General features: G+C 50.1%; 2 protein-coding genes across 3 annotated transcripts; both read left to right on the top strand.

The window, feature by feature from the left end:
* The first annotated feature begins 352 nt into the window (after positions 1-352).
* On the top strand, positions 353-11,252 carry eif4enif1 (eukaryotic translation initiation factor 4E nuclear import factor 1). 2 transcript variants are annotated; one of them, XM_048983458.1, is made up of 20 exons: positions 353-822; positions 1,015-1,145; positions 2,099-2,229; positions 2,325-2,398; positions 2,773-2,900; positions 4,372-4,655; positions 4,900-5,098; positions 5,599-5,762; positions 6,754-6,889; positions 6,966-7,136; positions 7,370-7,605; positions 7,955-8,023; positions 8,108-8,276; positions 8,364-8,449; positions 8,666-8,799; positions 8,885-8,963; positions 9,068-9,179; positions 9,383-9,730; positions 9,832-9,990; positions 10,155-11,252. In XM_048983458.1, exons 3-20 carry the CDS (start codon positions 2,134-2,136, stop codon positions 10,358-10,360), a joined length of 2,850 nt encoding a protein of 949 aa, XP_048839415.1. In that variant the 5' UTR covers positions 353-822; positions 1,015-1,145; positions 2,099-2,133; the 3' UTR covers positions 10,361-11,252. The 2 variants fall into 2 exon arrangements, with proteins under 2 accessions (XP_048839415.1, XP_048839424.1); XM_048983467.1 differs by lacking the exons at positions 353-822; positions 6,754-6,889; positions 6,966-7,136; positions 7,370-7,605 and having other exon boundaries at positions 870-1,145.
* Positions 11,253-13,049: 1,797 nt separating this feature from the next.
* On the top strand, positions 13,050-16,936 carry LOC125712367 (uncharacterized). The gene is made up of 5 exons (XM_048982328.1): positions 13,050-13,211; positions 13,298-13,405; positions 13,851-14,372; positions 14,815-14,988; positions 15,069-16,936. Exons 1-5 carry the CDS (start codon positions 13,205-13,207, stop codon positions 16,253-16,255), a joined length of 1,998 nt encoding a protein of 665 aa, XP_048838285.1. The 5' UTR covers positions 13,050-13,204; the 3' UTR covers positions 16,256-16,936.
* The last annotated feature ends 56 nt before the right edge of the window (positions 16,937-16,992 follow it).

Genomic DNA, 16,992 nt, shown 5'->3' on the forward strand with positions numbered 1-16,992 from the left:
TCTCTCCAGGCTAATTATATCATCGGGACCGAACCCCCCCCCCACACACCCGTTATGCCCTATATAACGATGTATTTTATCGTTATATATAAGCAGCTTTTAAAAACAGAATAACTTATTTAATCGTTGAGATATGACAAAAACAAAAATACTTTAAGTTATTGTGCGCTATGTCAAACATGAACGTCGCCGTTTGTGACACTGACTGGCGCAGCAACTACGCTAGTCCCAGTAAAAAAATCAAATATAAAATTACAATTATCATTTATCAGCAACAACTGTTAAATGTTATAATGATTTAGTTGAGCATACTATATAAAACTCATTTTTATTTTATTTAGTTAATCAATTAGTTTACATTTATTCTGGGGGCTAAAGAGCATGTTAAAGCCCCTCGAAAGGGGTAAAGCCCCTCGAAAACAGCCTTAGCGATGCCACTGGGACTGATAAACATAAAATGTTTTTAAAATTATTATACTCGGGAAGTTACAATGAACGCCAAAGTGCAGAAACTGTTTTAGTTTTCTGATATTTGCCAGACATTTAACTACTATGTGATTAAGTGTTTTTTCTTAAAATTCATCAGTGACATAGCATGCGATTTTGTGGAAATAGTGTACGTATAAATAAAACTATGCGCGCGTGTGTGTGTAGCGCAGAACACCCACGAAAAAACGTTTTCGCCTTTTCTGCCAAACCAACAAACAAGTCTAGTGCACTTCTGTGTAAGGTGTAAGGAAATGGGACACCCTTAAAGTATCTCTCTCCCAGCACGTAGGCAATAGGTGGCGATTTGGGACAAAGCGAGAACCGGAAGTGACTGTGAGTTTACCGCCATATTTAGGTGTCTATGAATTTTGCCCAAAGGTCCTTCGTATGAGACTTAAAATCACAGTCGTTGTGTTTAAAATAGGATCTGTCTCCAAATCGAATATTTTATATGTGAAAGTTCTGCGGCATTAATAAATTGATGAAGCCGCCGGCTTTTTATATGCGATTTCCCGGAGGTGCTAGATAAGGCGCGACTGGGCTGTATATAATCGCGCCGGGGACCTTCTCCCAGAAGCAGTGAGATATCTGAAGAAAATTGCTGCTGTACGACTGGAAGAGAAAGACGAACCTGAGACCGTAACGACAAACCCGAGGTAGCTTTGGACGCTTGGTTGGCTTCAGGTTACTTTGGTCTGCTTACAGCATCTGGGGACCGGCCCCGCGCTGAGTTCTGCCGGGAAAGCCGCATAGAAACTGCGTTGTTGTTGCTGCGGGTATCTACCGAGCTCATTTAGCTACGTGCGCCAGGGGTGTGCGGGGCCGCCCGGGGAGGGCCGGCTGTCTTCTAGCTCTTTATTTTATTACACATTAATGGGTCCACGGCCTCGGCTCTTAGGGCAGCGGAAGGTACAGCCCGGGGGGAAGACTTTCCGGCATACCCGGCCGGGCCGGTCGCTGGCCCGGGAAACCATCAGCCCGGACACCAGCGTCGTGTCTGCATAAACCCGCTGAGATGCCCAGCCATTCTAGGGGCCCGTATGCCTGGCCATAGGTGCCAAGAAAAGTAAGCTCCCAGTCGTCCAGGCTGTATGTGATGTTTCTGGTGGACACTCAGTTCCTTTACTGGGCCACCAAATTAAATGAAATGAAGACTAGGCTCCAGTAGGTAAGGGCAGTCCGGTACTGTGCCCGCCCGAGTCGTGTGCCGAAGGGAACAGCTGATGGACGAAGTGCAATCTCAAACCTGGTTATCGCGCTTGAACCAGTTTGATCGATGTCTTGTTTATTGTCTGAATGTTCTCACGTGTGCTGCGAGCATTGCTGCCAGCCGGCGGCAGAGATCGAAGTTGCTTTGGTTGGAAAGCCTTGGAGTGCAGCACAGCAAACTTCGACCCTCTTTACAATCCAGAATAACCTACTAGCCGCGGAAAGTGGCGTTTACCAATTAAGCACGCTTCCTAATTTTTGCTGCTAAATTCCCTGCTCACTCACTTTTCAGGGTCTGTCTACCTTGCAAATGCGTATCTAAGCCAGCGTGCTGTTTAGTCTTTTTTAAAATATATATATATATTTTTTTTTTTTACTTTAAATTCTATTATTCACACAGAAGCTACCAGTTTGGTTTGGCCTTCTACAACAGCCATGGAGAAAGGTGACTGTGTAGAAGAGCAGGAGAATGGCGAGGCCTCCACAGAGGTGGTGAGGGAAGGAATGGCACCCTGTTACCGGTACACCAAGGTGAGGACCTGGGCACGCTCTGCTCTGGATGTCTTGTTCCCTGCGAGTGCCTGTTTGTTTAAGCGTCCATCCTGCTATTTTGTTTGTTTTTATAGGAGAGGCTTTTGGAAATAAGGGGGCTTCCATGTTCCAATGAGCGGCCAGAATGCCTTTCGGAGAAGTATGACAGGTGAAATGGCAATTTTCATTGGAAATCGTATTTGAGTACTTGCCTGGGCTACGTATGTGCTTTTGCAATATCTAATACTTCACCTGTTGCCTATTTGTGGTGGTCTGCCTTGGGGGTGATATGAATTGTCTTCCTTTATGTGACTCAAGCCCTCAGACTGTACTGAGGACCTCTCCTGACAGATACCTGTAGATACCAGTTGCTTTAGTGCTGATCGGCACTGTGCAGTAGTTTGACTAACGGGTCAGCAGAACGCACAGCCCTGAATCTGGTGCTTTTGCCTGACAGCCAAATGTAACATGGGATGCATAATGAGCATTTGGGTAAATCAGCACCTGGTCCTTGGGGCAGTCGCTAACATTGTTTCACCCTAGTGACGGCGTGTGGGACCCAGAGAAGTGGCACGCGTCACTCTACCCCAGCTCAGATCGGGTGTCTCCCGTGGAGAGCTTTAAGAGAGACTATGCTGATGACCGGATTCCCTTGAAGCGCCGGGTTGCAGGTAAATGATGGGGTTTCTGTGTATCAGGTAATGATTGGTGTGTGTGTGTGTGTGTGGTGGGGGGGTATTCTGCCCAATTTTCTGTAGCTCCTGCTTTTGATATATGATATGAGAACCCTTTATTGCTGTTGCAATACACCATGTCACTAGTCACAAGTACCAGCGAAAAAACTGGCCATCAACCCGACCATACATATACACAAACATCACGGTAGGGGGAGACAGGTCGGGGGACAGGGGCAAACAGAGAGAAGATAAGAGAGAGAATAAAATGAGGAGAATAAAAAAACAGCCCCCAGGCTGTACTCCAGTGGGTTTGTGGGTACAGTGAGACTCTGGATTCAGTGGCATTTACTGTAATTGGATGTTAGGTCTCCTCCTTGCACCTGCATGTCTCAAGGTCCATGTCACTGCTGTCATGGCTGTGCAGCCTTTCTAGTCATGGCAGGAGGCTGACTTTCCGCTTTTGGAGGGGTGGGGCCTGTGCACATTCCAGATCTCCTCCCCTCCCAGTGTGCACCCAGATTCTTCGGGTGAAACTTTTGACTCTTGAAACCTTACAGTGTGGTTTGAATAATCTCTTTGCAACTTGTCTTATTAAAGTCAGTGCAGTATCAGTGGGTTTGTCACGAGAGTAAACCCCAACTATGCTTGCTGAGAAACAGCGAAGTTGCTGTAAGTGCAGGATAAAAGGAGGATCTCGCTTTTCTGCAAAACGGTTGTGGTACTTTTCTCCTCAACGACTTGTCATGCAGCAGATGGAGTGTTAACTATAAAACTGTACTCCAGTATCGCTGGTGTAGCATGCATTCCACTCTTCTGCTCCACACCTCTTCAGCTGATCTTTTGGATGATTTCCATCGTGTCTCCAGAGCCAGCTAGTGGAAATGTGACCCATGCCTGCCTCTGCATGGCTCATCTTTTAATGTCGGTCACTGTTGCTTGACTCGGCCACTGGCTTGGTGCTGGCCAACCCTGACAAGAACCCAGAATTGCAGTGACCACTTGGTGGACAGAACTGGCTTCTCTTGTAATGTCGAAGTGTGAAGGATATATGGATATATATCATTTTGTATAATATAAAAGTTCAACTCGTATTCACACCTTAGGGTTAGAGGGAACTCTTACCAGGCTGGTGATGTTCATTGTCATTGTGAATGATTTTTTCCGCTGTCAGTGAGACTCTTACTGAATATTTGATCTATGGCACTGTTTTTTGCAATTGGAATATAACTGAAGTTGCTTTTAATCCAGCTGATGTTTATGAAAATGTGCTTTATGAAATGGAACTGCCTTTACAATTGTTACAGGAAGTTGAACACTTGCACAGGGTCTTGTTACCATGTGATCTGTTCACAGGTTAAGGGTGGATTTTGGTCTTCTGGATGATTAGTTTGTGTGAAGATTCTGGAAGTGACTGATTTTCACTACCTGCATACCCCTAACCCGTCTCGTATTGCTTCACCCCCAGATCCCCGTGAAAGACTCAAAGAAGATGATCTGGACGTGGTGCTTAGTCCCCAGCGTCGCAGCTTTGGGGGTGGCTGTCAGGGTAGCGCGGTGCCCGTACCAGCCACTCGCCGGGCTGTCAGCCCCCTGGAGAACAAGGAGAATGAGAGTCTGAGACTGGGTGGAGCACGGCGCGTGGGCAGTGGGCGCATCATGGCGACGCGCGGCTTTGAGAGGGACTCCCGCGGAGACAAAGATGTCCGTGAGAGGGACCGTGAGCGTGACTTCAAGGACAAAAGGTTCCGGGTTAGTGGTTCCTGTGTTGTCGGGGTGAAAATTAGCTGTATAAGAAAAACCTCCCACTATCTTCTGGGATATTAGTCATCCTGTCTCCTCCAGCTTGATTCCTTTGACAAGGATTCTGTTCTGTTATGCTGGTGCTTTTGTCCACTCTTGCTGAAGAGGAAAGTCATTTGAGAGACTCATTCTCACAATCCCCTCACCACTGTACTTGGAACTAAGCCCCCTTCCCCCACCCCCCACTCTCTAGAGGGACTTTGGCGATAAGAGGGTCTTTAGCGAGAGGAGACGAAACGAGTCTTACACAGAGGAGGAGCCAGAGTGGTTTTCTGGGGGTCCGATGAGTCAGTCGGAGACCATCGAGCTCATCGGCTTTGACGAGAAGGTGCTTGAGGAGGACAAACGTCGACCCAAGCGTTCACGCAAACGATCCGAATCTGTAAAGGAAGGTAAGGTTTTTGTCTGTATTTCTCAAGCAAATTAGAATATGCACAGTATTTGTGAACGGAATTCTGTTGTGTACAAATTGACGTTCAGTGTCTTTCCATTGGATGATGTCAGACGGCAGTCCTATTGGTTGGGCATCATATCACTTGCGGATTAATGCCCTAGGGTAATTGAGTGCGTTTTCTTGATCGGTAGTCTTCAAGGCCTGTAGGATCTTCACAGCTTTGTTGATCCAAAAACCCTCAAACTCATAGAATATTTATGCAAATATAGAGATGGATAAGTCTCTAGTGCCCGAGTGGAATAGTCTACAATGTTGTCATGGGGTGACTTTGAGATGTGCAGCCTGTTCTGCCTTGCTTTTGGTGTGTTTTGAAAGCTCCGTAAAAGTTCTCCTGCAAAGCCTGTCAGATCCGATCAGATGCTAGCCCCAGTGCTTGTTGCTGAGGCAAATGTTCATCGGTTTGTGTGTGTTTGGCGCCACTCTTACCCATGGCTACAGCACTGGAGTGTAATGGTGGACTTGTAGAAGAGCCTGAGATGGTTACAGAGCCTGCTGCTGACCAGGAGGTTCCACAAAGAGAAGCCCTACAAGAACAGACCATGGGAGAATTTGACTTCAATGAATTCTTCAACCTAGAGAAGACTATGCCTGGGCTGGCCTCGGTAAGAGGGGGCACTTTGCATGCTTCTGCTGGGCCTGGCTTAGTGATGCACCACTTTATTAGAACTGACTTCCTGCCACAGCAGGTCCACTGTCTCCATGGTGATAAGTGATCCTTTCCCTGCACATTGGTGTCGACACACACTCCTATTGTGGTGGTGCACATTACAATGGCTCGCAATCCTCTAGACACCATGGTGTCACTTGGGGTCTAAATGGCCCCGTAGGCTTCCTTGGGGTGGCGGCGGAAGACCTCATTGCTCGCTTTGGTGATGTGCAGAATCTGTTGTGGTATGAAGGTCATTGCCATACAAATTTATGCCCATCCCTGGTTCTGTTTGTGCCGTCAAGTCTGCTGCTCGCGTTGTGTGTGTGTGTGTGTGTGTCCATTCATACGTGTGCTTTCCTGGTGTCAGTGCTGTAGCTGTCCTGGAGTGGCAGGTCTCTCTTTTTGTGGCCATGTGTCCATACTTTGGTAGATCCTTTTAACAGGCGTCCTCTAGTAAAATCACATGGCAATTTGGCTGTTCTGCCTCAAAGCCATTAGAGTTGCTCTCACCATTTGAAAGTGTTTTATTTGGCCATTTCTCAGCAGACTGACCTAAAGTAAGACCTCGTGCATCTGTACTTTGAACTTGCTGTGTTATAATGGAACTTCAGATATTAAAGGCTGCAGTTTTTACTTGGCAACCTGTGGAATAAGGGAATCTAATTTAGGTTTTAATGCTTGTGTCCGTCAGTCTGAAGGGTTTTCAACGTTCTTAACCTACTGACTAAATGCCTAAAATCCTCATTAACGACAAGGAACTGTAGAAGTTAGGTAGCGATGTGGCTGTAAAGTGGTAGGTGAGTTTCCTCCAGCTCTCTCCCCCCCTCCCCCCCAACGCGCTTGCTGGTGTGAGAGCACTCCCCTCACGTAAGTCCCATCTGTCTGAAGCACTTTCTCTGCTCCTGTGGGGTTTCCCCGCTCGCTGATGCATCTCCCTCTTGCAGATGATCGAGGATGTGCTCGGGGAGGGCTCAGCAGCATCCAGCAGATTCAGCCGCTGGTTCAACACGGTCAGCCCCTCGGCCAGCCGCTCCAGCAGCCTGCGCTCCACCCCTCATGAGGAGCTGGAGAAGCTTGCAGGTGCAATGTCTGGCCGGTAACGAGGCATTCCCGAATGTGCAAGGCCTGGTGTGAGGCTCACTGCTCCCTCTCTTAGGCCTGGACCCGCATGGTGTCTCCTCCAGCATGGCCCCCTACTTCACCCCCATCCAGTCCGAGGAGAGGCGGGAGAAAGTGGACATCTTGGCATTGCTCAGCAAGGCCAAGATCGACCTAAAGCCGCTTCTGTCCAGCCTGTCAGTCAACAAGGAGAAGCTGCGTGAGAGCAGTAAGTTCAGAGCCATCTAGCACGCCTGTCTGTCCTCCACGTGTGATGCTTCTAGAGCAGTGTCTCTCAACCCGGCTCGAGGAGGAACCCCCCTCCCCCCAAGACGGTCCACCGGCAGGCAGCTGAGAGGGAGCAAAAATGTGGAACGTCTGGGGATCCCTGAGGACCGAATTGAGACTGCTCTAGAGGACCCATCCTTAGGGCGGGCTGTAACTGACTCCTTGTGCCCCCAGCGCAGTCAGGTGTGGTCCTGTCTTTGGAGGAGGTGGAAGGTGGCCTGAAGGCCCTGAAGGTGGAGGAGCAGCGGCATGGTGGAGGGACCCCCTTCATGGCAGAACACCTGGAGAAGGCTCTAACAGGCCAGCCCACAGACCGGCCTCGACCCCGCGATTCTGACATGTCTGCCTTCAACAAACTGGTCAGCAGTATGAAGGCAGGTGGCACCCTGCCCACTCAGCCCAAAGTCCATGTAAGTCTGCCCAGTGGTGCCCCCCCCCCCACTGGCTGCCCTTTGCATGTGGAAGTGACAGGTATGTGACCTGGTGGCTGCAGGCAGTGCCGTCTGCAGGCTTTGGGGATGTGGCTGGCATGTGCTCTTGGTGTTTGGCTGAGGGGCTGCGTCCTTGTGGTTTGGACAAAGGAATGGGCATAAATTTGTATGCAGTTGACGAGCGTCCAAAGCGTGGTGCCTTGGGCTCAAGGTGGAGACTGGAGCAGACTTGGCTCTGCATGGCACCATCGGGGGATGCGGTTCCACAGATTTCAAGCCATCTTAACTGCTTAGTATAATTGAGACCCCCACTCTGCCCCCACCACAGCAGCAGCCTGCAGACCTTCCCCTACCGGAACCCCTGGTGCCTCCCCCACAGCCGAAGAGCCTCTTACAGGTCTGGTAGAAGCCTTGAACCAATTGCTGGGGTGGAGCTTGGGAGGTTGACCTGGCCTGAGGGCATCATGTGACTGTCTTACAGGAGCTCCTCGGTCCACCTCGGGCCGGTTCCCCGACTCTGCTGAACAGCCTGCTTGGCAGCCCTGATTCGGGCTCGGGCCTGCTTAGGCCGGGTGTGACGTCCCCGCCCCTGTTCCCACAGAGGGCTCCTTCACCTGAGTACTACCCAGGCCGTGTGCATCCCCAAGCCGGTAAATGCCGCTTTAACTTCACGACGCATCACTCGTATTTTCCTGCCAAGTGTCCTTGGGGTTAACCTGTGGCGTGTCCTCTGCCAGGGTTTGCAGTTGGAGCACAGCCCCTTCTACCGGATCAGTTTGCAAATCTCCCCCGACCCCTGAGTCCTGGGCTGACCCCTCAGGAGGTGGGTGGTCCTGAGGAATGATAGTGACGTATGCAAGTCCGTGGTGCTCAGGGAGGCTCTGGGCATGGATGCAGTGGGATATGGTGCTTCCATGTGTGTGGGCTTCGCCTGAATACCATGTTGGCGATCGGGGAGTGTGAGCGTAGCGATAATTTTAGCTCCTAATGTTTTCAGCAGACTGGGTGTCTCAAAGCATGACCTGCTGTGTCCTTTCAGATGAGGGCGCTGCCCTTGACGGTTGACTCTGCTACCCTGGACGCACTTATCCAACGGGATCTGGCCCTGCACACACGCCAGCTTCTCCATCCTGGCTTGAGCAAGCTGCCCCAGGACAAGGCTCACCGCACCAGGTATGAGCTGGGATCCAAGCCCCGCCTGAAATGCTGCTGCTCGCTCTGTTTAGTCTGTCCTGCTCATGTCTGTGTGCCGCTGCAGGCAGCCCCGGATGAACCGGTCCCCTGGTCCCGGGGGACTCGCCGCTGGAGGCTCCCCCAGTAACGTGGTGTCCAGCATGGTGAGTGGCCGGCTCCGTCCTGCCCATGCCGCTCCGAGTCCCTTTTGGCTCTGTTATCCTTGCCTGTCGTCGGGATGAGTAAAGCGCGGCTCTTTGTGGAACAGCTCTCTCCGTCTTTTACGCCGACGTCGGTCATCCGAAAGATGTACGAGACCAAGGAGAAGAACCGTGACGAGGCAGGGAGTCGGCCTGACATGGGGCCGCGCTCTCAGGAGGGTGAGCTGTGCTGCCTTCCACAGGCTGTCCGACTCGGTGTCTTTCAGTTGGAACTGATCCACGAGGTCATGGGTGTTTGGGTAATGATTGGGATGTCACTGAAATAGCTAAGTGTCGGCCTGCATGGCAGGAGCGTTTATCAAGTCCCTTTTATCCAGTGGTGCCATTTTTTACGGACTGTTTTATACCTGTTCATCCCATAGACAGCAACAGCTCCCCTAGTTCGTTCCTGGAGGGTGGTGAAGGTCGCGGCTCACCAGCAGGGGGCGCCAAACCTGGCTTCCCTCGCTCTACCTGCTCCACTCCGCTCTCCAGCCAGCCCAGGCACTCCAAGGACTCGGAGCGCCCTCAGCAGAGTGCTTCTGATCACCACACCCCAACCCTTTCCCCCGGCCACACATCGCCGTTCCCCCGACCTATTTACCCGGTGCCGCTGCTATCCCACGTTCCTCTGGGGCGGCCTCCTCCGCAGGTGCACCCCTCTGTGGTGCAGAGGATGTTGGCCCAGGGTCTCCAGCCCCAGCAGCTGCCCCCCACGCTGCTGCCAGCAGGTCAGTTATCCCCTCCTGGGAGGTAAATGGGACCCACATCATGCTGAAACAAGTGTACAACATTTCACTGCCTGGCTTAAAAATCCTCCCCCCCCCCCCAGGAGTGTTCCCCCCGGGTGTGGACCTCTCGCAAGTCCAGGGCCTGCCTCCAGCCCTGCTGGGCCAGCCGTTTTACGCCCTGGGAGCGTCAGGATACCCCCTGGTGCCCCCCCGTCCCGGAAACCCCTTGCCATTGACAGTGCTGCAGCAGCCAAGACCAGGTGAGTGCCGTGTTCTGGCCCGTGTCACTGGGCCCCCCCCCACAGGCTTTGGGTCGACACGGTAGGCTAGGTTCACTTTAGCACGCCACCTTCAGAGCTGGCAAACATCAGTACATTCAGATCACTGAGCGTTTGCCCCTCCGGCCTGTCCTCTCTCTCCGCAGTGGTCCACACAGCGGTATCTGGAGTGCCCCCTCCTGGCAGCATGCCCCCCAGCCAGGGTCCACAGCGGACGGGGCACTTGCAGCGGCGGGCTGGGAGCCCTCAGCTTGGTCTGGCCAAGTGGTTTGGAAGCGACGTTCTTCAGCAACCGCTACCCTCCATGCCCACCAAAGTGATCAGTGTGGATGAGCTGGAGTTCAGCCAATGAGAAGACAGCTGGACACGGCAGAGCAGAGCCCTCCTCTGGGCACGGGGCCTTCCTGGGGTTTTTGTTTTTGTTTTTTTTTTTTTTTTTTTTGTTGTTGCATACAACAATGTGAATTTTATTTCCTGAGAGACGGATGTACAGCATGGCACACTCCCCTTGCTGCCTTGTTAAATCTGGCCCTTGCCAGGGGTGTGCAAAAGGGGGCTGGGGGGGGGGGCACCTAGCTGCCGTTTTTTGTATGGAGCGAGATTTGTTTTTCTATTTGGTTTTGCAGTAAGTATGACCTGATGGATGGGCTCATTGTGCGGACTTTGGGAATCGGTTCCCCCTCCTGTACATAAACTCTTCGAGAGGGGAACCCGTCCTGCTGTTCAGGAGTTGTGCTGCTGGGAAAGGGATACAAGCCGCTGTGGGCGGGTTGGTCCAGTGTAATGTTATTTCTCTTTCCTGGGGTGTCAAATGCTGCACTGAAGGGTGGAGCTGCAGAAGAGAACCCTAAAGATTATATTTTTTTGAGACGTTTGTTTTGGGTGCTGCCGCCCTTCCTCTCGATGGCCCTCAGCTTCTCCCACTTGATGTGCTTCAGTCCGTCTCCCGCCATGGTCATTCTGGAAATCTGTGTGGGCTGCCTTTCCCTTCCCAGGACAGCCTGAGACTGAGGAAATGGGGGGATGTGGCTTCAGAAATTCTTTTTAGGCCTTTCATTCTGTGTTTGGGTTCTGATCAGCATTCCGGTGCCGTCACTTCACCCAGGTCTGCCTGGTCACTGGAAGCTGCCTTGAATCACACAGCTTATTTTCTTTTTTGTGTTGGGGGGGGGTGGTAGACAATTGTTGTGCATTTGAGTAAAGGGCACAAATGCAGTAAAATAAAATAAAATTTGCTCACAAAATTCTGTTTGATTCTCCTCCCTTCCAGTTGCAGTGATGTTTGGTGTCTGGATCCTTGTAGCTGACTCTAGCTGGCTGCTGTTCATTAGGCGGGTCTCTGCTGACCTCATAAAAATAATCCCTTCAATAATGCCACAAACTTTAGTTCTGTATGCACTATGATCACTTTCTCTTCATTTGTATAGTTTGATCACATGACTCTGGCAGGGAATCTTTTTAATGCGATGATCTTGTCCAAGTGGCAGAGTTGCCCAAGTCCAGCAGCGGCTGAATTTGTGCTGTCCATGCAAGCCATAATGGGATACGTTCCCCTGTCTGTGTAAATGGTCATGGTACCATACAGAACCCTGATTCTGTCTCAGAAAGCATTAGACCCGTGTTCTTATGACCGTCCCACTGCTCGTCACCCTTTGCTTGCTGACCCTTGTGTGCATGCTGTTCTCTTTGGCTCCTATCTTACCATCTGTCTCTAGGTGAAAGAGATCCTTTGATTAAGTTGTTATAAGGTTAATGCATGTAGACCAGTGGTTCTCAAAGTCGGTTCTCGGGTCCCACTGCCTTGCTTGTGTTCCAGCTATCCCTGCCCTACACACTGGATTACCTGGATCAGGTGTGTTCAGTCAATCAAAAGCTGAATGACAGCTAGAACTTGTGTGTGTGTGTGTGTGTGTGGGGCAGGGATAGCTGGAAAACAAGCAGGGCAGTGGGACCCGAGGACCGACTATGAGAACCACTGATGTGGACCCGCTCCTTTCCTTCCTCCTATGTAAATGTAGCTTTCACCAAACTTTCTAGTTCCAACAGGTGTGATGTCTTGACAACTGTAACATAACACACTAAGCTATAAGCTGGAGATGAGCCTGTTGTCTTTATTTCAGGACTGGGCAACTTCAGGATTTGTATGGGAAACACAAGCCCCCCCCCCCCTTTTATTTTATTTTAAAGAAAAATTACCATTGATTCTGTTGTGTGCACTGGTGATTTGCAGAAACCAAGGACTGCACTTGGCTGATTGATCTCTATACTGAGGTGGGGTGCATTTTGAATTGACAGTGCTAGCAGCCAGCCTTACTGAACCTCTGGTGCGTCTAAGGTCTTTAATCTCATCCATGAAGTTCCAGTTGGCTGGCAGCCGCTGTCTGGTGTGGTGCCACCACTGGTGTCAGCTCAAACTGAGTGGCTGGGCTAGCATAGGGAATCCTGCTGGCTGTTGTGAAGCGGTGGGCTGGTCTGTTTGGGGATCCCCTGCCATCTCACCTCCTGCCTGCTTTTTTAAAAAAGATGTGAGTGCAACCCCCCCTCCCCACCACATCAAGTTTTTCTTCTTAAATGATTAACGCCTTGGAATTTTGCTGACCTCCCACGGAGAATGGGCGATTTAACGCCATTAACAGAGGCTTGGCATTGCAATTAAACGCTTAGGGCAAAATACCCACACTAAAAACAGACAATTTTAATATGTTTTAGTGATTGGCAGCAGCTCGTGTGACATCTGTTCCATTTATTGAAACATCAGTTTATTAAATATTCCAGTAAACCCATCCATGCCATGGATTAACATTATAGTTTGATTTAATGTGAAGGATTCACATTACACAGATTCACAGAATATTCAAGTCTGTAACTCAACAATGGGATTTTTTTTTACATTTTGTTAAGAACCTAGAAAACACTCCCCAAATAGAAAATCCATCACCAGGTAGCAACCAGTTTTGTTTTGGTTTCTAAGGGACAGTAGACCGTTTTCTTGGTGCAATGACCTGTGAATATTCCTTCTGATCATGTAACTGACCAACTGGAACACGCAACGCTGTATAGCCGCTCTTATCCATGGCGATGGATGAAGACAAACCAGCACCATGGTAACAGTAAGACGAACTGCAGATAGTGTCCCGGGTTCAGGTACCTCAGGGTGCCAGTGTGAACTATCAGGCCTCTCTGGTCACTCTGCAGTATGAAGGGTGAGTATCTCTCCTTTTCTTCAGCGCTGTGGGGGGTGGGGTCTGCAGGTATCCTCCAGCTCTGACCATAGTTTCTGCCCCAGCAGATCCTGTGGTCTTAGTGGCCCTCATCCTTAGTGGAGATTTTGCCCTGCTGTGTTGGGCCAATTGCGTGACGGAAGATGTTGCCTATATCTGCACTTCAATGCCAAGCAGTAAGTATTTTCATCGGAGGGAGAACAGAGGAACTGAGGATCTCTTGTGTCCAGACAGTCTGGTTTCAGGCAGCAAGTCTGTTGGCACAAACAGCAATGCAGTATCGAAACGGATAAACTGGCATAGGAAAGTACAATGACACCCAAAATGACCTTAAACACACTGTAGTTTTGAAATTACAGTACACATACCTCAAACACTGCAAATGCATTGAGATCAGTAACAATGTGGTGACCCTAAGCCTAGTAAATACTGTTTGCTTTTAACTTGATTTGTTTGCGATTACGTTTTCTAAAATTTGTCATCTATTGCAAATGTTCCAAAGTTTTGAATAAGGCACAGATCCTCTTATTGCTGTATGATTTGAGTTTGTGCGTCCTTACTGGTTTTGACATGCCAAATCATGAGAAGCGCAGTGTGCTAACCCTGCTGGTCTTCCTCCAGGCTTCCCCTCCCATCTGTCTTCTGTCCTGCTCTTTGTGAAGGACATGGGAGAGATCAACTCCAGCGTGTTGCAGAGTGCTAACCTGGCTTCCGTGACCAGCCTCACCATGGTCGGTGGCATCTCCACCATCCACCCTGAAGCCCTGTACTCCTTCAGCCAGCTGACGAGACTCAATCTAAACGACAACAACCTCTCTGAGATCAGCTCCGACTGGCTGCGTCAGCCCAGCTTGCTGATGAGCCTCACCGTGTCTGGGAATCGGCTGCAAGTCCTGCATGAATCCATGCTGCGGAACTTCTCTGGCCTTAGGAGCCTAAACCTCTCACAGAACGTGATCCACACCATCATGCCAGGCACATTCCGATCACAGGGCGACTTGGCTAGGCTGGACCTGTCAGGCAACAAGCTGACCTTCATAAGTGCGGAGGTCTTCCTGCAACTCCATTCCACTCGCATCTTATTGCACCACAACCCGTGGGACTGTTCGTGCCAAGCAGTGGCCTCTATGCAGCTAATCAAAGGTTATCTCACTCCCTGGGTCTCCATAATGTTACTAATGGTAGTACTGGGGGTAGCAGGGTCCATATTAATACTGGATGCCACGCTACAGTGTATAATGTGTATGTTTAGTGTGTACTAATGTTACCTGCTCATGTGAACTTCATAGAGGAAGCAGAAAATCAGTTCTGATTTTGATTCTGCTTTTCCACCTAAAAGTAATTCTCTGCCAGTTATTATTTACCATAGAAACACAGTTAGGATCTGGATAGCTTATTGGTGGTTTAATTTCTGCATTTGTATATAATCTAGTCGTTGCAACTGAGAAATGTAATGGATTTGCAGTTTAGTAGCGCAATAAAATACCGATCCAGCCATCATGGTTGTGTAGAGCTTCCTAGACAAATCAGGAATAAAGGTCACATTTACCATAGTTCCACATAGCTTTGTGTTCCCTTTCCGCAGAGCTGGTTAGCACTTCTCGCTTGGAGAGGGAAATGGATGTGGTGTGTGCCACACCAGCCCAACTGAGAGGATGGCCTGTGTGGAACGTGTCTGAATGCCTGCCACCCTGGGCCTCGATCCCGCAGGGGGACCAGCCGCCCCCAACCAGCCTCCCCATCCTTGTAGGCCTTATAGGTACGGTTATTCTTCACACAAATGCTTCATTGATACCCAGAGTAGCAGCAGACTGACCCTCAGTGGCATGTCTTTCACAGTTCTCGGTGTGCTGCTCTGTGCCGCCTGCCTACTCTTTGGCCTCTACAAGTGGAAATGGGAGAAGAATCAGGTGAAACCACATGTGGACAAGGGGAGGGACAGCCTAAAGTCTCAGCAGACGGGGGTGAATCTCAAAGGGAGGGGTCCATCAGACCCGACCAGGAGCACTGGAGGCAAGACCAGAGCCAAATCTGCAGGTGCTGTCCTTTGCATTGGTCAGTCTGACCAGCAGGTATCTAGAACAGGGAATCAACTAATCGTGGGTCAGCCGAGAGTGTGGCACCACCAAAACCCAGCACAGGGAGCAGAGACCAGTCCCTCTGAGCAGACACATGCCATGGATCAGGGTGAGGAAACACACTTGGCGGGGGCCCAGCACGACACGAGCAGAGAGTCAAGTCTGCTTCAGGAGACCGAGAAATTGCCCTACTTAATCATCGGCCAGGAGCCTGCAGAGCAAAGCACAGAACCCCAGGGCGTTCGTCATGGCAGCAGGCCCCGTGTCAACAGGAAGGCCATCAGCAGGATGTCAACCTGGCCACCCACTTCAGCCGAGTGGAAAAAGCAACACGCATGCAGAAAGGAAGCTCTGAATTTTTCTCCAGTCGATTTTGACAACTCGATCAATAAGAGAGATGCCGATCAGAGAGACTTCTCCCTGGGGAGTTCTGATGGTGATTCTCAGGTCAATGTGGACAGACCGCCAGCAGGGGGCGACATAGGAGATCCCCCTGAAGATAGTTACTGGCCTGTGGTTAAAACAGACATCCTGAATTTCAAAGGGGACATTGAAAAGAATGACACAGCCCAACCTAAGGAGCCAGGCAGTCAGACCCAATCTGCTGAGGCTAACATCAGTCCAGCTCAGGAATCATGTGATGTGTTGCAACAGATCCATGGCTGTCAGCCTGAGTTCAATGAAGCAGGAAGAAAGGGGATAAAGAACCAAACCGCTAGGTGCCCCAGCAGTGGGTCTGGGGCAGAGATCTCAGACCATTATGGTGGATCTAGTTTCCGAAGTCTTCCGACCCACAGCTCACCGGCAGACAAGAAGCTCCTGCAAGGTAACGAATACGCGTTCATCAACCTGCTACAGGAGGTGGTGGAGAATCAAGGCCGCTGGACCCGTGACCGGTGGAAACAGACACATTTAAACAGGCAGAAGGGCAAAGCACAGAAGCCATAGCAGGGAGTCTGCACCCTGGCCCAGCTGGAGGGATGTGGGTGGACCTCAGCCAGGGCTGTATGTCACAGGTTCCTCATCTTCATCTGTAGATACTGTGCTATGGAGAGCCACCCAGCCCCTGCTGTGTGAAGGGAGGCTCAGCTGACAGACCCGGCCGAGAGCCGCACGTGGATGATAATCTGCTGCCGGTCATGTGATTAATGGTGACCATATTGTTCTTCCTCCACAGGCAGTGTGTGAAGACAGACAGTGAATATAGTCCAGCATTTATTACATGTTTAAACAGTGTCTCCTTCCACTGTGCTCTGTAAATGCAAGAAAGGCATTTGGTCAGGATAACCCATAAAGTGTATAACAAAAGTGTGTTTTGTGACTCTTTCATGTTATATACTTTATAATACTGGATAATACTAGCGCAACGCATGCTTTGTATTCTACAAATCACATGGCAGTGTTGTACAAAAAGTGGAACTCCCCTTCTTCCTTTTTAGCAAGCTGCTTTTTTTTTGCCAGATTACAGAATAGACCAAAGGTGTTTGTACATCTTTTTTTCTCTAAGCATCCTGCACTTGTTCCTGGTCTCTCACTGGACACAGCCTAGCTGTGCTTGTACCCAAGTTAAAAGTTGAATACTGGTGTCTCACTTGTACTTGGACAGAAGAGTGTGCCAAATAAATGTGAAATGTGCATGTGAACAAAGAAAAAAGCTTCTGGTATGAGAAGTGAGGTTCCGCTCA

Source organism: Brienomyrus brachyistius, chromosome 2, assembly GCF_023856365.1.
Source record: "Brienomyrus brachyistius isolate T26 chromosome 2, BBRACH_0.4, whole genome shotgun sequence".
Taxonomy (NCBI): Eukaryota; Metazoa; Chordata; class Actinopteri; order Osteoglossiformes; family Mormyridae; genus Brienomyrus; species Brienomyrus brachyistius.